The sequence below is a fragment of the Quercus lobata genome, chromosome 6, assembly GCF_001633185.2.
Source record: "Quercus lobata isolate SW786 chromosome 6, ValleyOak3.0 Primary Assembly, whole genome shotgun sequence".
In the NCBI taxonomy this organism is placed as follows: domain Eukaryota; kingdom Viridiplantae; phylum Streptophyta; class Magnoliopsida; order Fagales; family Fagaceae; genus Quercus; species Quercus lobata.
In genome coordinates this window covers 43,024,017-43,049,213 of record NC_044909.1, presented here as the reverse complement: position 1 = coordinate 43,049,213, position 25,197 = coordinate 43,024,017, and the positions used below count along the sequence as shown (strand labels likewise).

At 33.4% G+C, this 25,197-nt stretch overlaps 2 protein-coding genes and 1 pseudogene across 5 annotated transcripts in view; 2 read left to right on the top strand and 1 right to left on the bottom strand.

Moving 5' to 3' along the window:
• LOC115994892 (probable disease resistance protein At5g66900) overlaps positions 1 to 1,972 on the top strand; it is a 51,313-nt gene extending 49,341 nt beyond the window's left edge. For 3 of the 4 annotated variants that reach the window (XM_031119221.1, XM_031119220.1, XM_031119219.1), the window contains 2 exons: positions 269 to 480; positions 579 to 1,972. In XM_031119221.1, coding sequence (XP_030975081.1) covers positions 269 to 480; positions 579 to 1,414 — 1,048 coding nt within the window. In that variant the 3' untranslated portion in view covers positions 1,415 to 1,972. The remainder of the gene's footprint in view (positions 1 to 268; positions 481 to 578) is intronic. The other variant, XM_031119222.1, reaches the window with a different exon arrangement.
• Positions 1,973 to 4,636: 2,664 nt separating this feature from the next.
• On the bottom strand, positions 4,637 to 7,267 carry LOC115950323 (annotated as a pseudogene).
• Positions 7,268 to 11,632: 4,365 nt separating this feature from the next.
• On the top strand, positions 11,633 to 16,576 carry LOC115950322 (probable disease resistance protein At5g66900). The gene is made up of 5 exons (XM_031067537.1): positions 11,633 to 12,266; positions 13,537 to 13,943; positions 14,215 to 14,576; positions 15,431 to 15,642; positions 15,741 to 16,576. The coding sequence occupies exons 1-5, from the start codon at positions 11,633 to 11,635 to the stop codon at positions 16,574 to 16,576; spliced, it is 2,451 nt and encodes an 816-aa protein (XP_030923397.1).
• The last annotated feature ends 8,621 nt before the right edge of the window (positions 16,577 to 25,197 follow it).

Below are 25,197 nucleotides of genomic sequence, written 5' to 3'. Positions count from 1 at the left end.
TATACCAATCTAGAAACAATCAGGTGTTCCAACTACTCTACCTCAGACAAGAGGGGAATTTCAACTTTTATTAGTCTATACCTTTTTGCTGCTTGGCTAGCAAACATTTGAATTCAATTATGGTAGATAAAAACTAATGGTGTTGTTTCCCTTGGTTGTGTCATTATATTCTTAATTTTGTTGGAAAATAATGGAACATATATTTTTCATATGTGAAGACTGAAAAACTTGACTATATTCTAAACTTTAAAGTTTGCCCATTCACCAGAAAAGATGCGAGTGAGGTCAAGAGCTATTACAATGAAGACTTCGTCACGCAGCATGATATTCTTAGAGAGCTTGCCATGCATGAGAGCAGTCAGGAACCTATAGAACAAAGGGCAAGGCTGATTATGAACATAAGTGAAAACAAACTACCAAAGTGGTGGACGGAACAAAAACAACAACTCATTAATGCTCGCTTATTATCTATATCAACTGGTTGGCACATTTTCTCTCTATCAAAGATACAAACATATAAAATATGTAACCTACATAATATTGATGGTCTGTCACACCGTATACCATTCTTTTTGCAGATGAATTGTTCTCATCGAGTTGGTGCAACATTCAAGCATCCAAAGTTGAGGTTCTAGTTCTGAATTTTCAAACAAAGAATTACACCTTACCTAAATTTGTGGAGAAAATGGATGAACTCAAGGTTTTGATAGTTGCTAATTATGGTTTCTTTCATGCCGAAATAAGCAATATTCAACTACTCGGGTCTCTTCTCAATTTAAAGAGAATAAGATTAGAGAAGGTTTCAATTTCTTCCCTTTGCAAGACCCATGTACCATTGAAGAGTTTGAAGAAAATATCCTTGTTTATGTGTAATATTGGTAAGGCTTTTGAGAACTGTACTATCCAGGTTTCAAATGCATTACCAAATCTAATAGAGATAAGCATTGACTATTGCATTGATTTGGTGGAATTGCCTATTGGGCTGTGTGATATTTTCCACCTAAGAAAACTCAGCATCACCAATTGTCATAAGTTGGCAGCACTACCTGAAGGAATTGGAAAGCTAGTGAATTTAGAAGTGCTAAGGTTTAGGTCTTGTACTGATTTGTCAGAGTTGCCAGAGTCAATCAGAGGCCTCAGTAAATTACGCATTCTTGACATATCTGACTGCCTAAACATTAGCAAGTTGCCAAAACACATTGGTGAGTTGTGTAATTTAAAAGTTCTCAATATGAAAGGTTGCTTGAGTTTGCGTAATCCATTGCCAGATTCAACAATAGATCTTGGGCAGTTAATGCTTGTGGTATGTGACAAAGAGAGGGCCAAGTTATGGGAGCCAATCAAGGAATTCCTCACCGAGCTTAAAGTGGAGGTGGCTGAAATAGATATCAACTTGAACTGGCTTCCCATATAATGGTTTCTCAGAATTGTTAAAAACAGCAGCTGCTGTCAAGATAGTCTCAGCAGAAGCAATGATTATTCCTCATGGAGAATATATCACTTAGAATAGTAAGGAGAATGTGGCTGGCTGTTGCCAGGGTGTTAACAATGAGTTTTTTGTTGCAGATGGATCAAAAGAGTAAGAAAGAAACCATAGCACATGAAAAGAAAGGGCTGGACAAACTTTCAAGCTGGATAGGATGATGGGAACAAAGTGATGTTCGCACAACTGTTGTTGTGGTTGGAGCAATGGCAAACAGTTGCTATGGCCTATAGTTTTTATAGGACTAGGCTAAAATATGCTCTGTATTCCCTGGTCTTTTTGTATAAATATTGTAGCAGTGGCAATAGCTGTCCAAGTTTGTTAGTGGGTCTGTATAACCTGGTTTATAGAAGGATGTGATAACATGTATAATATAATCTTCTGAACCGCGTATGTGTATGGAACAAAATTATAGGTATATGTTCTGCATAGCAGATGGGATGAACTACTAAAAGTTTTTTCAATTTGTTTCTTTCCTTTCTTGTGGTTGATTCTTCTCAACGAATTTGATGTTTCGATACGCTTGTGACTGGTTATCTTAATTTGTTTAGTTGCTTGCTTAATGTATTAATGGAATTTCGAATTAGGTGCTCGTTAGATGTATCTACCATAAACTTGTGTTGAATCTTTAATTTGATTGGGTGTAAGTGGAGTACAAATGTTCAATCACAGTTTTGGTGAGAATACTCTGTTCAATCACAGTTTTGGTGGGAGTCTGTAGGCAACTTTGTCTTTACCAGTGTACACACTTTTCCGTGGAAAAAGTTTAAACTACGACTCCAGCAAACCACTAGGTGGCAACATAATGAATTGACACAACCTGCTAGTCATTTGAGATGACTCAAAACTCAAATTGAGTTTAACACCACCATTTACGTTATCTCCATAGTCCGTACTTTTCCTCTCTCTTCAAAATATACTCTCTCATATGGGAATAAAACTAGTTTAGAGAGAAACTCTACAAACTCTTTATATATCTCTATATTGAGTATGAATTTTGAAAATTTAACAATTAGATTGCACATTCTTATTATATTGTTCATGTATGTAAAATTTCAATAAGAGCAAAAATCAATTACTATCTCATCAAACAAATATTAAAATTTCAAATTTTTATGATCTAAAATGGTGTATAAAAAATAAGTTTATTGATCGAATAGTAAACAATATTCAATTTGAACAAAATTTGATATGCATATTAAGAACATAAGGAACATGAAATTCAACGGTTAGATTTTCAAAATTCACAAAAAAAAAGAGATATAGGAGAAGTTTGAACAGTTTCTCTCCAAACTAGTTTGGAGAGAAACTTTGTTCCTCAAATGGAAGGGGAGTAATTAAGAAAAAGAAAGTTTCATAAGTTTTTTAATATTATTTTAATTTTTGTAAAAGCTTTTTTTTGTTTTTTCTTTTTCAATTTTTTTCTTTTGGTTTATTTGAAAGATTGAAAGAAGAAAAAAAAGGAAAGAAGAAATTAGAATAAAAATATTTTCTCCCTTTAAATTCCATTTCACGTTTCACCAATAACAACATTTCATACTTCTTTTTTTTCCAAGAAACCGAAATTTAAAATAAAAATCAGACATAACTTACGAGTTAATTGATGAGTATAATAAAGTGTAATGATTTTTTTTTTTTTTTAAATATATATACAAGATAGAAGGGAGAGGCTTCTGTCTAGTGGTCAGTTTCATTGAATACTTTAGAATACAAACACTTGTCCAAAATTGGACACACGTCTGCATCGCAATGTGTCCAGTGGAACTGGCCACTGGACACAAACCCAACCCAAGATAGAAATTTTTCTTTGACTTAATCTAAGTGTACATGTGTGTGAAGCTCCCTCCTAAAGACTTGAACCCTGGTCCTTACCTCCACACCTCACAAACATTTATATTTGTAGAGTGACTATCACACCAAAGGTGTGCAGTTGATTTTTATTTGTAAATTGGCTAAAGTATGTAAAACTTTTTTTTTTTATCCAACTTGTATATTTGGCTTATAGTTTGACAGCCAGTCGTGAAAACCATAAAATAGGAACACAAATAAAGCTACAACTTGATGGTCACTTTTATCCAAATAGAGAGTGAACTAATAATCGGATGAATGAAAATCCATGTAGAGAAGGTTTATATATCATATTAACAGTAACAAGGTGGACCGAATAGGACTGAATGGATTGAATAAGAATGAATGGACTGATGTGAACATATTGGACTGAAGTAGATCAAATAAGACCGAAGTGGACAGACTGGACCGATTAGGAGCAATGTGAACTGAATGAGGCTAAAGTCGATAGAATGGACCGAATAGAACAAAAGTGAGTAAAATGAACCGAATAGGACCAATGTGGACCAAATGCCTCAAATAGGACTGAAGTAAATCAAAGTGGACAGAATGCACCGAATAGGACCAATGTGGACTGAATAAGACTGAGTGGGGACCGAATTAGACCGAATAAAACTTTAGTGGACGAAATGGACTAAATAGGACCAAATTGTACCAAAGAGGACAAATGGACCGAATAGAACCAATCTGGGCCGAATAAGAACAAATGGACGAAATAGGACAGACATGGACCAAATAGGACTGAAGTGAACATATTGGACCGAAGTGGACAGATTGGACCAATTAGGAGTAATATGGACTGAATAGGACAGAAGTGGACAGAATGGACCGCATAGAACCAAAGTGAAAAAAATGGACCAAATAAGACCAATGTGGACCGAATGGCTCAAATAGGACTGAAGTAAATCAAAGTGAACAGAATGCACCGAATAGGACCAATGTAGACTGAATAGGTCCAATGTGGACTGAATAAGACTGATTGGACCAAATTGGACCGAGTAAAACTTTAGTGGACCGAATGAACTAAATAGGACCACATTGGATAGAAGAGGACAAATGGACTGAATAGAACCAATCTGGATTGAATAAGATTTTTGAATATTTATCACTTTTATTGCATTTTTAGGGCTCATATTTCTAATTTCTAATGACTATTTCAGTGTTTTCTTTGTATTTTTAAACTCAAAACTAAAGAATTTAGCCCAAATATGATAAAATTTCATACTTGTGGATCCACCATTGGACAACTCCCAACCCAAGTCTCAAGGAAGCAGCACCAAGTCTTAAAAGGGAAAAAAGGAATAGTCATATAAACAACTCCTTTTCTATTATTTTTCTTTGAACAGTGTATGAAATAAATTTAAAGTCACTGTGGCAATCTACACAATTTCTTAAATTGTTAAAAGCTTGATTGTTGTTTCTGGTGGAGTTGAAATGATTCCAAATGCAACTGCAAGCTTCTCACTGTGGTAGCCTAGGAGAGAGAAGCCTGCACATACGAGCATTAGCATAATTTTCAACCACAGGTCACCTCTTTCTAAATCTCAATCCAACTTAAACCTGGTTTGTTTACCATCCCTATGTCATCAATAGCGTTTCTAACCTTTGCCACCTGACCCCACATATAAGCAGTAGCCAAGGCATATAAGAAGCTGCATTTTCAGGTTCTATCTCAAATAATACTTCTGCTGCATGCTTTACCAATTCAAAGCTTTCAAGAATTCTACAACCACCAAGTAGAAGCCCATAAGATCTTATCAGGTTTCATGGGCATTTGGTTAATAATATTCTCAGTAGTACAAGCATAACGATCTGTTATATGTTTTAATCCACCCTTTTCCTTTATTAAGTGGAAATCTTCAATTACTTTATCAAACTAATCAAGCATGGATACAAGCAGAAAGAACCTCAACAAAAGTAATGTGGTCGTGCTGGGAACCTGATTTGAGAGGTAACTCAAAGAAATTAAGAGCCTCATTCGGTTGACCATTTTGAGCATTTCCAACAATTAGGGAAGTCCATGAAACTAAATCCAGTCAAGGCATCCCTTTAAATACCCTTTTTGCATTCTGAATAGTCGCATACTTTGAATACATGTGAACAAGATCACTTGCTGCAAATGAAAGGGGATCAAACCCTATCCGTGTCATGTAGCCATGAACTTGCTTGCCCCAGGTCCTCTGCAACATGATCAGCAAGCATTTAAAAACCCAGCAGACCTGAAATCATTAGGCCTAATCACTGATCTCTTCAACATCGAGAACAAAGAAAATCCCTCTTACATAGTCCCATCCTCTTCCATAGTCCCATCCTCCAAGTATCTATCTATCACTGCTGTCCAAGATATATCATCCCTATCCACCATCTTGTCAAAATTTTGCCTAGTCTCCTCTACACTCCCTGTAATTCCCATACATGGTAGATAAACACTCCAAAACCGCCACATCTAAATCCAATCCATTCCACGTTATATATCCACGAATCTAAAGCAGGACTCAATTTTGAATTCCAATGTCTTAATCTCATTCTATAAAATTCCGAAGCCTCTATAGGCCAAGATCGCACCATGATATCATTTCCGTCCACGAAAATAAAAATTATCTCTTTGCAGCATTTCATCAACCAACATTCTAGCCTCTTTAAGCTTTCCCACATTTGCATAGCCAAATATCATTGTGTTCCAAGAACAAATCCTAGTTCAGGTTCAACCATTTTATCAAACATGTTCTAAGCATTCGCAATACTTGTTGTTATTCCTAAGAACAATAATTGATAGACGAAAATGCACTTTTGGTCCCAACATTTTGGGTCTATTCTCAATTTAATCCCTAAATTGATTTAGCTCCTAAGTCAGTCCCTGATTTTTAAAAATCGTTTTTAAAATAGTCCATATCGTCAACCCAATGACATAAAATGCTGAGGTGGCAAACAACGTGTCCTACTTGCTGACATGGCACTGACATGGATATTAAAATATTATTAAAAAAAACTTATTTAGCATTTTTGAAATTTCCCATCAAATTTAAATTAATAAAAAATTAAAACAAAAATCAATGTCAGAAATTTTAAAATAAATAAACATTAATTTAGTTAAATTAAGAAAAAAAAAAAAGCTTCTTCAGTTTAAAAATTTTGAGTTTAAAAAATGGGTTTGCTTTTCATTATTTTTCGAAAGCAAATTGTTCTTCTTCTTCCCCAGGACATGAACTTCATGCTTCATGTTCTTCCCCAAATCAAATCCAATAAATCCAAGAAGTCAAACCCATAAACATCCAGTAAATCAAACCTAATAAATCCAAGAAATCAAACTCATAAACCATCCAATAAATCTAAGAAATCAGACCCATAAACATCCAGTAAATCAAACCCATAAACCTCTAGTAAATCAAACCCAATAAATCCAAGAAATAAATATACAAATCCACATATAAAAAAAAAAAAAAAAAAAAAAAAAAAAAAAAAAAAAAAAAAAAAAAAAAACCAAAAACACGAAACCAAACTCACCGAGACAACTCCATCTCTGAAACACAAACATGGCCACACCGATCTCCACGGCCACACCAACCTCCACCTCCACTACCGACCACCCACCCCTATAGAAATCGAGAAAAAAGCAGTGACGCTAGCGTCACTAGCATCCTCAGACACTAACAAATCACTGAAGGGCACGTTGGACACTCCCATCCTCCCTCTCATTAACACCCTCAACAATCACCCTTGCTACTTCACCACCAGCTCCTGCTCCAACCATATCTCTATCCTCTCCCAACCCATACACCAAACCTAACCCAATAAAAAATCCAAAGGTGGCTCCTAGCTCTTTGTCTCCCACGACCTGACCAATCCCGACTCGGTCATCTCCCTCCTCTTCCCTGACTCACCAACTCGCTCTGAACCAGAGTCTGAACTTATCCTTCGCTTCAAACCGCTCATCATCGCTATGGATGCAAAGACCTCACCTCAGCTCAGTCGCTGGTCTCCACGGCGAGGTCGGCCGGGTTCAGAGAATCCGACATAACCAACGCGAACAACAACCACATGATCGTCGTGATCCGCTGCTCAATCCGGCTGGAGGTTCCGTTGGGGACCACCAAGTCCGTCATGGTCTCGCCAGAGTTCATTCGGTACCTTGTCCACGTGGCCAACGAGAAAATGGAGGAGACAGAGAAAGAGAGGATCAAAAAAAAAAAAAAAAAAGATACAGACACAAACGCAAAGAAAGAGAGAATCTGAAAAAGTTTTTTCTTTTTTTGTTTTTGATTTTGAATTTTTTCAGTTTAATTTTTTAAATTATTTTTATTTTTTTATTAATTAAAATGTTGACTTGTCATTAAAACACTGACATGGATGCTGACGTGGTATTTTTTAATAATATTTTAATATTCACATCAATGCCATGTTAGCAAGTAGGACACGCTGTTTGCCACCTCAGTATTTTTTGTCACTGGGTTGATGGTAGGGGCTATTTTAAAAATGATTTTTAAAAATTAGGGACTGACCTGTGAGCTAAATCAATTTAGGGACCAAATTGAGAATAGGCCCAAAATAAGGGACCAAAAGTGCATTTTCGCCTAATTGATAAATATTGAATTTCTTTACATTTAACATATCATATAAATGATTAAAATTCACATAAATTTGATTTACCATAAAATTAGAGAATAGTGAAGAGATGTTACCTTGATGATACTTTAAAGTAATCTCATAATAAGAAGCAATTTACTGTCAATTCATATATGTTTTTAGATGGCGGGATTGAGATGTGGACCATGTCATTGTTTTGAGACGATACATTCATCTATAGGGTTTTAGATGTAGTAGACTAAAACATTGTGTGTAGTGACGGCTCTAGGAATTTTTTTCAGGATATTCTCAAGAAACATAAATTACACAATCTAATAAAAAAAAATTATATGTTGATAGCAAAAAAAAAAAAAAAAAAAAAAAAAAAAAAAAAAAAAAACAACATACACACACACACACACAAATATATAAAGTTTTACAACATAAACCTTGCGAAGTTCAATTGTGGTTGTTGTTAGTGTTGCGAATAGGGATGGATGGCGATGGCTAGGAAGAGTAAATGAATTTCTTATTTCCTTTTAGCCTTTAGGTTTGATTTAGTTTTAGTTTAAATTGTTTAATGACTTGTGAATCCATGAGACATTGAGGAATTTTTTTTTTTTTTAAATATTTTTTGAATTAAAGACACAAACATGTTGGTATTGGAGTAGTGATAGTCTTAGTCTGAGATAAGATTAACCTTGTATTAGGCTTTTCTATTGGCATTGGGTTTGGGCCTTGTTAGTGGTTTTATTATAATTTTTTTTTCCAGATTTTTGTTCAAGGTTTTTTTTTTTTTTTTTTTTTGGGGGGGGGGGGGGGGGTTCCATGGTTTTATAAACCAGTATGGTGAAAGAATCAGAAAAGGGACTTGTTACTTGTTTTTTGGTCAGACAGAGATCCAACCGATTGTCGAACCAGTAACATCATAAATAATATAATTAATAAAATTTTAAATTATATAAATAAAAATATAATAAGTTTATTACTAATAATATGATAGAAAAATGTAAAAACGTAATATTTAGTGACATTTTTCATGTAAATTTAATCAAATTTCCTTAGAATGGACAATCACATATTTAATTATAATCATAAAAATAAAAAGTTTAGTTTATATATATAATGAATTAATTGATGTTATATAAAAATTAAGTAACTTTTTAAGTTTATTCACTTAATTAACTAAAACTACTATTTTTTTCTAATCAAAATTATCAGAAAAAGAAAAAAGAAAAGTAGTTGTACAATGAAAAAAGCTAAATTTATGTGACTTTGACCAATTAGTTGTATAATATATATTATAATGTTTTTGAGAAAAAGTAGTTGTACAATGACAATGTGTCAGGTAAATCAAAAACTAAAAGTATAGGCTTAAAAGAATATAAAAGCATATAATTCTTTTTGCTTGAAAGACCCTAATATATTGTTAAGTTGCTCAAATTATGGACCAAAATTTACTTTTATTGTCATAAAAAAAATTTAGGGTGTTCCCAATTTTTTTTTTTTAAAGGTAGATAAATATAAAATTTTAAATTATTATGTATAAAAAATTTTCTTTTTTTAGGTCAGGGTGGTCCTGGGACAACCTTGACCATAAGGTGGCACCATCCCTAATTGTGCGTGTCACCCTCGGAATACAATAATCCAACCACCTTTGCTAATAATCCTTACAAACCTAAACCCAATTGTAGAATAAGAAACTTTCAATAGTACTTTTCTTTTATCTAGAAATATAGTATATACGAAGGAAGTTTTCTTTTTACATGAAAATATTGTCCATAAGAAAATTGATTTTCTTATATCAAATTCGGACATGTTGGCTGCAAATATATATAGACTAAATAAGTCATACCCATTGAAATTGTCTTTAATGACATTTTAACGTTGGTTTGACTTCCTTGCAAAATCAAATAGTAAATAGTTATTTATACCAACAACTCCCATATTAAAACGGAGCATATGAAAAGAAAACGTTTTATAAGGAAATGTGTTTGACAGGAATATTACTATATACATTAAACCATTAACATTCATTTAGTTAGTGTGATTTTGGTATGGATTATTTTTGTCAACTTATTTTACTATTCAACTTATTTTTGCTATTATTCATAGATTCTATCATACTTTTTAGTATTTTTCATGGGTCTCACTATACTATTGCAGCTAACTTTTACCTTTATCTATAGTACTTTCAACAAAAAGTTTTCAATTTTAGCAAAATAAACGAATCCCAAACAGACCTTTAGTAGTATTTATATCAGCCAACTCATTATAGGCAAGTTATGAAATTATATTAAAAACGCATAAAAATTAAATCAACAATTAATCAATATTTTTAAAAAATTATTTTATATAAAAATATTCCAACAATACCCTCACAATTGACATAGACATTAGAGAAACGATTATAAATGAAAACCCTGGACGCTTTTACGTGAGCGTAAACTCCTAAATAAAGAAATGAACTTTCCATTCCTTTCATTAAAGAGCACCATGCTAGTTGGGGGCGTAAAGTAGTATTAAAGCAGAGGAGAGGATCGGTGAATTTGGTTAAGTAAGCGAATTGGCAATCAAAAATTGAAATTGGGTTTTGAGAAAAGAGTGGCCTAACTAAATACATTAACCCACTTTCTCGTTAGGGGTGATTGTTTATTTAATTAACGTTTTTTTTCTAAAAATAAAAATAAAAAAAATCTAATATTGATCCATAATGAAACAGCAACCAGTTTGGTACTATGGCAAAGCTTTAATTATCCAACTGATAGAGCTCTTCCAAACATGAAACTTGGGCTAGGCAGAACGCTGGTCTAAATCAAATCCTAACATCTGACGACGAGGGTGGATTAATTTTTTTTTAATTAATGTTTTTTCTAAAATTTAAAAATAAATTAAATTTTAAATATTAATAAAAATTAGTTAACTGCAGAAACTAGTAACACATTGATAAATGACTTAATTATGCCTATAAAAAAAATGACTTAATTATAAAGAAATGAAATATAAACTACTGAAATAAAAGAGTGGAAGTTACCGGGTTAATTTTACATTCCGTAAACACGCTATTCCTATTTCATGAGGAAGAAAAAATAACACCCTGTGGTCTGTGGGGATGTTTCCTTTGTATGCAATGCAAAGGCTTCCACAGTCAACGGTGTCAGTCAATCTGCGATAAGATTTGGAAACTTCCTTCCAGGTTCGCGAGAGACATTGATCGCTTTATTTTAATTTATTTTTTGTCTTTTACTGCCTTAGTGCAAAGAGGCATAAAAAAAAGTACTGATTAAAAAATAAAAAATAAAAAACATAAAGAAAGTACTGAGAAGAAATTGCAGGGTTTACTTTAACTTTGTATTTTCTGTTTCGTTTCCGTATCAGCACGGGGAAACTGAGATTCACTTTGTATATTCTGTCGGATTTCCTTAAGAGCGCAAATAAACTGAGAGGAAATTGAAGGGTTTCGTTTAAGATTCACTTTGTATTTTCTATTTCGTTTCTTTACGAGTACAAAGAAACTGAGTAGAAATTTAAGGGTTCACTTTCACTTTGTATTTTCTGTTCCTTTTCCTTATCAGTACCTTGTTTATAATTTTTGTAGTATATAAGTGTTGATTATAGCTTTGTAATTTTCAGGTTGCACTGCTAGTTTGGTTTACTTGTACTTTGTTGCATTCTTTCATTTGTTTGAATAAAATTCTCTTTCATCCTGAAACCAAAAAAAAAAGAAAAAGGAAAGCTATGCCTTTGGACTATGCAGGGGCTGCTCTTGGGGCAGCATTTGGAGAGGGCTTTGCGGATTTCCGTGTCGTAGTTAAGTATGTGGTAGACAGAGCCCATCTGTTCAAACCCATTCTTAAACACCTTGAATCCACGTTAGATCGTCTGGCGCCAACGGTCATCGAAATAGGACGATTAAGCGAACAACTTACACTCCCAGAAGTGGAAACAAAGAGCTTGATTGAACATATGAAAAAGGGAGAGAACCTGGTTCGCAAGTGCTCGAAAATTTCTTGGTGGAACTACCTTTTCAAAGTATATTACTCCCCAAAGCTTAAAGAGTTGGAAGACGAAATCATCAGGTTCTGTCAGGTTGATTTGCAAGTACATAAGACAAGGAATGGGTTGAGGACTTTAGAAACGGTGATCAGTATTAGCAAGAGAATGGGTTCGTTCAGGGTCGTGGAGACACCAACGGGGTCGAGCCACGGGGTTGCTGGACCCCGAGATTTAATAGTTGGGTTGGATATGCCAATAAAGGAGTTGAAGACGCTGCTGTTGAAGAAGGAGGTGCAGCTGCTTCTATTGACTGCTCCTGGAGGATGTGGGAAAACCACAATGGTGAAAATGCTTTGTCAGGATGAAGAAATTAAGGGTACTTCCATTTCTTTTCTTTTGTGTGTGTTTAATTTTACTTGGCAAGTGTTATAAAAAGTGTTGCTAATTTGCATGTTGTTGAAGTTATTTATAGTGCTAGCACGTATATCTCGAGAAATTATTAAGTAATAATGTCATTTATACATAAGTGTGATCAAATATCAGCACAAGAATTAAAAAAAAAAAAAAAAAAAACTAGGTGATGTTATATTTGCATAAATTATAGCATTTTATTAGTTAAAAGGACCAAGATAATCATTTCAGCAATCCTACTAGTGGACTTTATAATTTTTCTATGTGTAATCAGGAGTGGCCCAACAAATTTGGGGGCCTACAGCAATATAATCAAATGGAGTCTTTTTGTTATCACTTAAATAATATTTAATTAGTATTTAATATTATAATTTTTTTTATAACAAAAATCTATTCCTTTCATTTTGTAATATTCTTTTTTTTGGGGGGGGGGGGGGGAATGCTAAAATTATAACAAATTTCACTAAAAAAAACTTTCAAACAATTTAAAAATGAATGCGATTAATGACACCTTAAGAAGATAATAAACAAGCATTTGAATGAATGGTGTTAGGGATATTATAAATTTTATAACATGAGGCTTAAAAAAATGTATCACTAATCACAAAAAATAATTCAAAAATGCATTTAATAGGTTATTGATATCCACATATCATATTAATTGTCACATTAATTTGTAAAGTTTTCAAGTAAAATTAATAATATTTCTAACATTTTTCTATCTGAATTATTTTTTGTGATTAGTGAAACATATATTTGTAAGGGAAAATGCTAGAGATACAAATTCTTTTACAAAAACTTTTACAAACTGATGATGTGGTAAATGATTATATATAAAGAAAAAAGTGATGTTATCGGTGGGTTTAGATAAGAACCAGTAAGAAGTTGGTTATAACAACAGTTTGTAAAAATATTGTAAAATAGTTTGTAACTGCATCATTATTCTATTTGTAAGACCCATGCATTTAGAGTTGTATTATCTTTAGCATTACTCAATTCTTTAGGACTTCTTAAAACTAGAGGAAAAATATGAAAGTAATTTTTTTTTTCTAGATCTCCTTTTTTTTTTTTTTAATATATCAATTTTCCCCCCAAAATTTGGGTCTTCCTCTAGTATGGGGCCTAGGCGTTGGCCTAAGTGGCCTAGGCCTAAGGCCAGCCCTGTGTGTAATGTTGTGAGCCTTGAAATGTGCCTCCATGGCAGCTTTCTAACTACGTAGTGTTTGGTTGGCTAGGCACATTTAAGGAAAATATTCTCTTCGTCACAATTTCAAAAACTCCCAACGTGAAGCTCATTGTACAAAGCCTATTTAATTATAAGAATTTATGGCCTGAGTTTCAATTTCAAAGTGATGAAGATGCAATTGACAGTCTGCCGCAATTGCTGAATCATATTGGACCTGATCCTATATTGTTGATCCTGGATGATGTCTGGCTTGGATCAGAATCCCTTCCTGAGAAGTTTAAGTTCGATATTCCAGATTACAAGATTTTGGTTACATCAAGAACTGCATTTCCAAGATTTGAATTTACATATCACTTAAAACCACTAAATGATGGAGATGCGATGACTCTTTTTCGTCACTCAGCATCCCTGAATGAGGGGAGCTCTTATATTCCACCAGAAGAAGATATCAAAAAGGTACTTTGTCTTACATAATACCTTATGTACCAGCCAAAATTATGTTGCCATACCTACATGGCTACACATACATTTATGCCTTGCTTGTTTGTTTTCCAATAACCTCAATTGTCTCCAAAACTAGACTAATAAGAAGGGGAAAAAATTTGTCACCAAACAATGTTTTCAAATTTCCAAACAATTAGGGTGGTTTAGATTATTAAAATCTTTGCAAAAATTACTCTGTAACCTGCAAACAATAACTAAGTTTGTTTAGTTCCTTTAATTGCAGATAGTAAAAGGTTGTGCGGGGTTCCCACTGGTCCTCAAAGTGATTGGTGGTTCACTGTGTAGGCAGAAGGCAGAAGTATGGCACAGTAGACTAATGAATTGGTCTGATGGTCAATTTTTTTTCAATTCTGAAACTGAGCTGCTTGATAATCTTCAAAATAGTTTAGAATTTCCAGATGACAAGGTCATCTTCAAAAACTGTTTCATGGACCTTGGTTTATTTCCTGAAGACCAAAGGATCCCTGCTGCTGTCTTCATTGATATGTGGGCAGAATTATATGAACTAGATGAAGATGGCAACCAAGCCATTGCCAATTTGCAAGAACTCAGCAATCGGAATTTGGCTAGCCTTGTGATGTCAAGGTATGCTAGCTTATTATTTCGATAATATGATTGTCTTGTAGTGTGATCTCTTCATATGATTACTGCTAGTTGCTAGTAGTAATATGTTATAACCCTATACCCAACCATAGGCCCAAATATTTTATCATGTCTTATGGTTTAATTAACTAATGATGGAAATTAATATTGGATCTGTTTGGATTGAGCTTATTTTTGCTGAAACTAAAAACACTATAGCAAAATAATTTTTAAATATGTGAATAGTGCCGTGGGACCCATTTTTAATGAAAAAATTGCTGAAAAGTGGAATTTGTGGGTCTGTGAACAGTGCACGGGTGCACTGTTCACCATGGAAAAGTCAACCTTTGTGGCTACTATTCATGAATAGTGCATGAATAGTAGTTGCATTATTCCCTGAAACGTGAAAAAAAAAAAAAAAAAAAAAAAAAAAAAAAAACCAGAAAACGCAAAATTGTAAACGTAGACGCCCAATCCAAACGAATACATTATGTTATTATGGTTTTAGTTTATTTTACATGTTTGACAAATTTAGGATTTTTTTTTTTCTTTTTTAACCATGAAAATGGATTGCTACAAAGAGCTAGAAAGGAGGAAAGTGATGCCAAACTAGAGATTCCAACTACTCTACCCAAGAAAAGAGGGGGGTTTCAACTTTTATTAGTCTATACCCTTTTGCTGCTTGTCAGGCACACTTGAATTCATTTGTCGTAGATTGAAACTGATAGTGTAGATTTCCCTTGGTCGTGGCAATATATTCTTGGTTTTGTTGGATGATAATGGAATATATATTATTTATATGTGAAGATTGAAAATTTTTAATATGTTCTAAGCTTTTAATTTTGCCCATTAATTAGGAAAGATGCAAGTGAGGTCAATAACTATTACAATGAAGACTTTGTCACACAACATGATATTCTTAAAGAGCTTGCTATGTATCAGAGCAGCCAGGGGCTTAAAGAACAAAGGCAAAGATTGATTATCAACATAAGTAAAAACAATCCACCGAAGTGGTGGACGGAACAAAAACAGCAACTCTTTAATGCTCGCTTATTATCTATCTCAACTGGTAGGCACATTTTCTCTCTATCAAAGGCACACACATACACAATAGGTAACCTACATAATATTGATAGCTTGTAACACTGTATACCATTCTTTTTGCAGATGAATTCTTCTTGTCAAATTGGTGCAACATTCGAGCACCCAAAGTTGAGGTTCTAGTTCTAAATTTTCAAACACAGAATTATACCTTACCTAAGTTTATGGAGAAAATGGATGAACTCAAGGTTTTGATAATCGATAATTATGGTTTCTTTCATTCTGAAATAAGCAATTTTCAACTGCTTGGGTCTTTACCCAATTTAAAGAGAATTAGATTAGAAAAGGTTTCAATTTCTTCCCTTTGCAAGGCCTGTGTACCTTTGAAGACTTTGAAAAAAATATCCTTGTTTATGTGTAATATTGGTAAGGCTTTTGAGAATTGTACTATCCAAGTTTCAGATGCATTGCCAAATTTGACGGAGATAAACATTGATTATTGCAATGATCTGGAGGAATTGCCTGTTGGGCTATGTGATATTCTCCACCTCAAAAAACTCAGCATCACCAATTGTCATAAGTTGTTTGCATTGCCAGAAGAAATTGGAAAGCTAGTGAATTTAGAAGTGCTAAGGCTTAGGTCATGTACTGATTTGTCAAAGCTGCCAGATTCAATCAGAAACCTCCATAAGTTAAGCATTCTAGACATATCTGATTGCCTAAGCATTATGAAGTTGCCCAAACACATTGGTGAGATGTCTAATTTAAAAGAGCTCAACATGAAAGGGTGCTTGAGATTGCGTACTCAGTTTCCAGAATCAATAATGGATCTTAAGCAATTAAAGCTTGTGGTATGTGATGAAGAGAGGGCCAAGTTATGGGATCCTATCAAGGAATTCCTCTCTGATCTTGAAGTATTGGTGGCTGAAAAAGATATCAACTTGAATTGGCTTCCCAAATGATGAATTTTGTGAATTGTTTCCTTTTGGAAAATGTAGTAGTTTTGAGTATGTTATGTCAAATGGAAATATGGAAAATCACTATCAATGCCATTGCCAACAGTAGCTACTAGTGAAGATAGTTCTCAACCGAAGCAATGATTATTTTTCAATAGATAACTAAGTGTGCACAAATTGTCAGGGTGTTGGAGGATGTATACAAGTCACCATTGAATAATTATTCTCAACAGCATTGAAAGGATACCAGAGTATGTTGCCACTGGCCTTTGTTTTATGCCTTAGCTTATACTTGATCATTGTTTTGGCATATTCCTTGGGCCATTTCAATTTTTATTATTGTAATATATGTCTCTCATGAACTCTACCTTTACCTATATGTGTGTGTGTGTATATATATGTTATTGTCTTTGGTTTTTCTTTTTTTACCCTATAAAGAGTGTAAAAGTGGAAAGTGCCCCCTCAAAAAAAAAAAAAAAAAGCAAAGTTGGGGATTTGCATTTAAATATCGTGTACCACAAAAAAGGATAAGTTAATGTCATAAAAGAATAGAATTAGATTAATCGAGAAGATCCTTGAGAGTTGAGACATTATGTGGTAAACTTCACAAGCATCGTATCACTTACTACGGAGCTCGAGTTTCAATTATGTTTTAATTTCTAAGCACCAGTTGAATCTCATTCCCTAAAGTGGCAAAGTCACTCTTTTTGGGTTTATATATATAAATTCAAAGGAAAAAAAAATGATAGCATGTTATAGCATTGGATTCAACTCATCGAAAATAATATACTGGCAGTTGATCAATGATTATGCTTTATGAACATTGATTAAATTTCCACTATATACGCTAAAGATCCAATAGTCATGCTACCATAAGAGATTGGATTCAATTCATCAGAAATAATATACTAGTAGTTGGTTAATGATTATGCTTCATGAACAATGATTAGATTTCCATATATATGCCAAAGATCCAATAGTCACGCTATCATAAGGGATCAATTGATCAACTACTAAGACAAATCTCTTGCATGATTTATATTATAATGTTATCTAGACTTCACAATTACAATCCAATGTTAAGACCCAATTCAGGCCAAAATGGCCAACTGGCCCTAAAATCGTAAGTATATAGTTAGTTGGCTTTGTTTAGAAACATAATAGCTTACTAGCATCTCGAGTCTTAAAGACTCGATTTTGGCCTTCAAAATTGAGTCTTTGAGGCTCGATTTGTAGCTTGGATCAGCTCTGATGTGGCAAAGGTGCCACTTGGCATCCACATGGAAATCGATTCTCTAAGACTCGATTTCTAACGCATATTAATAACACCAACTCAGACCAAACACCAGAGCATCAGAGGAAAAACCCAGAGAAAGAAAAGAAAAAGAAAAAAAGAAGAGCATCAGAGGAAAAACCCAGAGAAAAAAAAAAGAAAAAAAGAAAAGAAAACCAGAAACAGAAAAGGAGAGAAGATCGAGATCAGAGACCAGGCGCGCGCGGCATGACCAGAAACTGACCAGCGACCCAGGCTCGCGCGAGACCCAGGCGGCCTGGGGCTTGCGCCGGCCAGCGTCGCGCGCGGCCAGGGGTCGCGCGAGGCCTGGGGCTCGCGCGAGCCTGGGTCGCGCGGGCCTGAGGCTCACGAGAGCCCCTGGCCGCGCGCGAGGCCGCGCGAGCCCCTGGCCGCGCGACCCCTGGCCGCGCGAGCCCCTGGCCGCACGACCCCTGGCCGCGCGAGCCCCTGGCCGCGCGAACCCCTGGCCGCGCGAGCCCTGGCCGCGCGAGCCCCTGGCCGCGCGCAACGCTGGCCAGCGCGAGCCCCAGGCCGCGCTGGTGAGGTTTAGCGGTGAGGTTCTCTCTTTCTCTCCCTCTGATCTGATCTGAGTAGCGATGAGTTTCTCTTTCTCTCCCTCCCTCTGATCTGATCTGATCTGCGTAGAGGTAAAGTTTCTTAAATTTGTTTTGGGTATTTCTGGCACGTACAGACTTAGAATTTTTAAAAAAATTTTGGATTAGAAATCGAGTCTCTAAGACTCAATTTCTATGTGGATGCCAAGTGGCAACTCTGCCATATCAGAGCTGATCCAAGCTACAAATCGAGCCTCAAAGACTCGATTTTGAAGGCCAAAATCGAGTCTTTAAGACTCGAGATGCTAGTAAGCTATTATGTTTCTAAACAAAGCCAACTAACTATATACTTATGATTTTAGGGCCAGTTGGCCATTTTGGCCCCCAATTCAGCTTAGTCACCAATGGGGTTGTGTCTATTGCAAGTTAGTTACTATGTCTATCAGTTTCTAGAATAGTTAGCTGGTTAAGAAGTTGTTAAGGTACTAACTAACTGTAATTACCAGTTGAGTACCTGAGCAAACTATTAAAGAGAAATTGTAACATGTACAGAATTATGGAAGTAATAAAATGTTCTTAGCTCTATCTTTTCCCTCATTTCTGTCTTTATCTCTCTCTATTTCTCTGAGAATGGATCCCTTGAAGTAGCCAATTACCTCCCAATTCAGCCTATAATTAGAAATCCGTTAACATCAATGTATTCAATAGTCAGTTAAATCTGTTTAAATTCCTTACTTTGTCTCATTGTGACTGTCTAAAGACTCTAAACGTAGCCTACATTTTTTTTTTTTTTTTTTGCTTCCATGTGTTTCGATGTGAGTTCTATTATGAGCTTTATAACTGGCACGTGAGTCTTTTAATTGTTGAAAGACATAGGGAAAGGAAAGTCTTTTGGAAGTTCTTCATACATTTTTATGTGTTAAAAATAAGGGAAAGCTTTTCTCACATTTGCTCTGAATGAGGATCATTCCATTTGTCATTTTGGTTCCTACTTGATGATTTGCACTGTCAATCATTGGCATTATTACAACCGATAGATGAGCATAAAGTAATATTGATTATATGCAGAGGAAAAATGGGGCAGCCACTGAGGAAGGTGGAAAAATAAATGAACAGAAGCTTCCTAATGGGGATGTGAAGAAAAGCAAGAAGAAGCAACGAGAAAATATCACTTAGAATAGTAAGGAGAAGTTTCTCAAAAAAGAATAATAAGGAGAATGTGTCTGGCTGTTGCCAGAGTGTTAATAATGAGTTTTTGGTTGTAGAGATGGATCAAAACAAAGTGAGAAAGAGACCATAGCACAAGAAAAGAAAGGGCTGGACAAACTGTCAAGCTAAATAGGATGATTGGAACAAAGTGATGTTCTCACAACTGTTGCTGTGGTTGGAGCAATGGCAAACAGTTGCTATGGCCTATAGTTTTTATAGGAGGTCTAGGCTGAAGTATGCTCTGTATACCCTGGTCTTTTTGTAGAAATATTGGAGTAGTGGCAATAGTTGTTCAAGTTTGTTAGTGGCTCTATATACCTTGGTTTATAGAAGGATGTGATAACATGTATAATATACTGTTCTGAACCGTGTATGTGTATATAACAAAAATGATAGGTATATGTTCTACATAGCAGATGGGATGAATTACTAAGTTTTTGCAATTTTTATCTTTCCTTTCTTATGGTTGATTCTTCTCAACTGAATTTGATGTTTCAATACAATTGTGACTAGTTATCTTAATTTGCTTAGTTGCTTTCTTATTGTTGCAACGGAATTTCGAAGTAGGTGCTTGTTAGATGTATCTACTATAAACTTGTTGAATCTTTAATTCAATTGGATAATCCCTATATTAATTCAATCACAGTTTTGAATTGGGTGTAGTGGAGTACAAATGTTCAGATGCAGTAGGTAAGAATACTCTATCTATTACCAATATACATACTTTTCCATGGAAAATGTATAGCAACGACTCCCTATTACGTATTTGACTCCCTATTACGTATTACCAGTATACATGCTTTTTCCATGGAAAAAGTTTAGCAACAACTCCTCCAAATCACTAGAAGGTACATGGATGTTTCTGGCATGTGGAGAAATTTTACAATTTTTATTATGAACTATGTCACTTATCCATCATTTTATTAAACGACTTCTATTTCTTTAAAATTACTGAGTCACTTATGATATAAAAAAATTAGTAAAACTAATGTGTCTACCATAATTACCTTATAATTTTCCATGTTATGAGTGTCTAGCTTGCTTAATAGTTAGTTAACATTATAAATTGACACCTCATTTAAGATTACTTAAAACTCAAATTGACCAAGTTTAACACCGCCATTTACATTATCTCCCTCCTCTTTCCGAGAAAGTATACCATGTTTCGGTAATACCAACTCAGCATCTGTTTTGGTATTTCCTACCTAATAAATGAGTGACATCTGTTTCAAAAAACCACATCAGACTACTCTAATAAATTAATCACAATCTTCTATACTATCAGGAAGATAAATTAATCATTTATTGGAGTAGTCTGATGTGGTTTTTTGAGACAGGTGTCACTCATTTATTGGGTTGGAAATATCAAAATAGATGTTGAGTTGATATTATGGAAACATAGTATACTTTCTCCCTCTTTCCAGTTTCCTCTTGTTGACACCCACTAACCCCCATCCTATCGTCCATTCTGTCTCTCTCATAAATAATTAAATACACTTTTTAATGGTAGAATGAATACGCAATGGCGGCGAACTCTTCAAAATACTTTTTTTTTTCTCAAATAGAAGAGTACAGTAATCAAGAAAATGATAGTTTCATATGCGCTTTTAATATTATTTATTTATTTATATAAAATTTTTGTTTTTAGTTCAAAATTTCTCTTTTGGTGTATTTGAAAGATTTAAAAAAGAAGAAGATAAAATTAGAATAAAAATTTTATAATTTTATGTTCTACTCTAATTGTTCCATTTCATGCTTTACCAATAACAATATTCCGTACTTTAATAATGACTTTTTTGTTGCGGAGATGGATCAAAAAAGAGTGACAAAGAAACCAAAGCACATGAAAAGAAAGGGTTGGACAAACTGTCAACCTGGATAGGATGATGGGAACAAAGTGATGTTCTCACAACTGTTGCTGTGGTTAGAGCAATGGAAAACAGTTGCTATGGCCTATAGTTTTAATAGGAGGTCTAGGCTGAAATATGCTTCGTATACCCTGGTCTTTTTGTAGAAATATTGGAGCAGTGGCAATGGCTGTTCAAGTTTGTTAGTTGCTCTATATACCCTAGTCTATAGAAGGATGTGATAACATGTATAATATAATCTTCTGAACCATGTATGTGTATGTAACAAAAATTATAGGTACTAGTTGCACACCTACGCATTGCGCATGATAATATTATTGTTTTAGTTATTATTTATTTACAGTTGGTTTTTCATTATCTTTTAAGTTAATAAAAACCATACATATAGTTTTTCTTAAACCTTTATATGTGAGTGTGTGAATCTTTACATGTATAAACTCTATATATTTCATTTTTTTTATATACATAAAACCATAGATGTATATATATATATATATATATATATATATATAATAAATGCTATGCTTTAGTTTTTAGATGTGTGTGTGTGTATATGTGTGTATTATTTACTTAATGTGAATGTTTACATATATAAACTATATGTTTTCTTAAAAATATATATATATATATTTATAAATGTAAAACCATAGACTACTACTAATTAGTTTTATCATTTTTTATAAAGCAATATGTTGAATAAAATAATATGAGAATAAAAAAAGTAAAAATAAAATATATAACAATAAACACCAAATTAATGATCTCTATTAATTATATCACAATTTTATTATTTATTTTAACTAAAATATTATATGTTTAATTTTTTTTAAATAACAAAATAAGAAAACATAAATCGTTTAATTATATGAAGAATGTGGTTGAGTTTAGATATTGAATAAAAAAAATGAAAAAAAATGCAAAGAAAATATATAATAATAAACACCAAATTACCCAAATCATGTTATGTAATAGAATAATATATATTATATTCATATATATTATTTTTAATTTTTTATAACGTAATGGGATAACATTTAACAATCAAAGAGAACAAAAAAAAAAAAAAAATTTAAAATACAAAACTAAATCACATCAACCCAAAGTAAAGTTATTACGAACACAAAAATTTATCAACTTAAAGTAGAGATGCAGGAAAAATAAAAATAAAAATAAAAAATACTCCAAAAAATATTGAGAGGGAGATATAACTTTTTTGTAAGGGAAAAATATGGAAGATGAATAGTAATATTAAGGTGGAGGGTAGTGAGGAGATGAAAAGGTAAGAGAGGGAAAGATGAAGAGATAAAATAAAGAAAGATGAATAGTGATATTAAGGTTAAGATAGTGGGGACAGAGGAGATGAAAAGGTAAAGGAAGGAGAAAGTGTAATTATTAAAAAAAAAGTAAACGTTAAAAAAATTATAGGAAAATTAGGAAGAAAAATGATAATGACGTGGATGCTTATATGACTCAACTGGAGCGCAGGAATAATAAATACTATACTTTAACTTTTAGATATATATATATATATATATATATATATATAGATTTTTATAACGTAATAGGATAACATTTAACAATCAAAGAGAACAAAAAACAACTTAAAACACAAAACTAAATCGCATCAACCCAAAACAATTTATCAACTTAAAGTAGAGATGCCGAAAAAAAAAATACTCCAAAAAATATTGAGAGAGAGAAAGAGAGAGAGATAACCTTTTTGTGAGGGAAAACTATGCAAATAATGGAAAAGACAATGAAAAATTTATAGTAAGATGATGTGAATATGAAGAGACAAAATAAAGGAAGATGAAGGGAAAGATGAATAGTGATATTAAGGTTGAAGGTAATAAGGAGATGAAAATGTAAGGGGGGGAAAGATGAAGAGGCAAAATAAAGGAAGATGAAAGGAAATATGAATAGTGATATTAAGGTTGAGGGTAGTGGGGACTGGGGAGATGAAAAGGTAAAATAATGAGAAAGATAGGGGAAAGTCTAATTATTAAAAAAAAAAAAAAAAAAAGTAAACGTTAAAAAAATTATAGGAAAATTAGAAAGAAAAATGATAATGACGTGGATGCTGATTTGATTCAACTGAAGCACAGCAATAATAAATACTATGTTTCAGCTTTTATATATATATATATATATATATATATATATATATATATATAGATGTGTTTTGCATAGCAGATGGGATGAATTACTAGTTGTGCCTAATTTTTGGCCAACTCTACTCTACTCTCCCTCATTCCACCCTCAATTCAAACAAGGCAGTAAGTTTTTGCAATTTGTATCTTTCCTTTCTTTTGGTTGATTCTTCTCAACTGAATTTGATGTTTAGATATAGTTGTGATTGGTTATCTTAATTTATTTAGTTGCTTCCTTAGTGTAACAATGGAATTTCGAAATAGGTGCTTGTTAGATGTATCTACTATAAAGTTTTTGGTTTTTTAATTTCATTGGGTAATCCTTATATTGATTTAGTCACAGTTTTGAAATAGGTGTAGTGGAGTACAAATGTTTAAATGCAACAGGTAAGAATATTTTGTCTATTGCCAATACTTTTCCATGGAAAAAAGTTTAACAACAATTCCTCCAAATCACGAGAAGGTATAGCGATGTTTTTGGCAAGTTGCGGAGAAATTATAAAATTCTAATGGTGACGTGGTGCATCATTTCAATAAAATACTCCTATTTGTTAATTTAGTCACAATTTTGAATTGGGTGTAATGGAGTACAAATGTTTAGATGTAGCAGGTAAGAATACTTTGTCTATTACCAATATACATACTTTTCCATGGAAAATTTTAGCAACAACTCCTCCAAATTGCTGGAAGGTATACAAATGTTTCTGGCAAGTTGTGGAGAAATTATACAATTCTCATTGTAATGTGAAACATCATTTCATTAAAAGGCTCCTACCTATTAATTTAGTAACAGTTTTGAATTGGGTGCAGTGGAGTACAAATGTTCAAATGCAACAAGTAAGAATACTTTAACTATTACCATTATACATACTTTTCCATGGAAAAAGTTTGGCAAGTTGTAGAGAAATTATACAATTCTCATGGTGATGTCGCCCACTATTTCAATAAAAGACTCCTATCTATTAATTCAGTCACAGTTTTGAATTGGGTGTAATAGAGTACAAATGCTCAGATGCAACAGGTAAGAATACTCTGACTATTACCAATATACATACTTTTCCATTGAAAAAAAGTTTAGCAACAACTCCTCCAAACCTCAAGAAGGTATATCGATGTTTCTAGCAAGTTGTAGAGAAATTATATAACTCTTTTGGTAATGTGGTCCACCATTTCATTAAAAGACTCATATCTATTAATTTAGTTATAGTTTTGAATTGGGTGTAGTGAAGTACAAATGTTCAGATGCAATAGGGAAGAATACTTTGAATATTACCAATATACATACCTTTTCATGGAAAAAGTTTAGCAACAACTCCTCCAAATCGTGAGAAGGTATATTGATATTATTGGAAAGTTGCAGAGCAATTATACAATTCTAATGGTGACGTGGTCCATCATTTTATTATAAGACTTCTATCTATTTAAAATTGCAAAAAAAAAAAAAAAAAAAATTGTTAAACTAACAATGTTCCACCATAAGGACTCTATAATTTCTCCATATTGTGAGTGTCTAGTTTCAAACGACCAAATAGTTAGGTGACAGCATTATAAA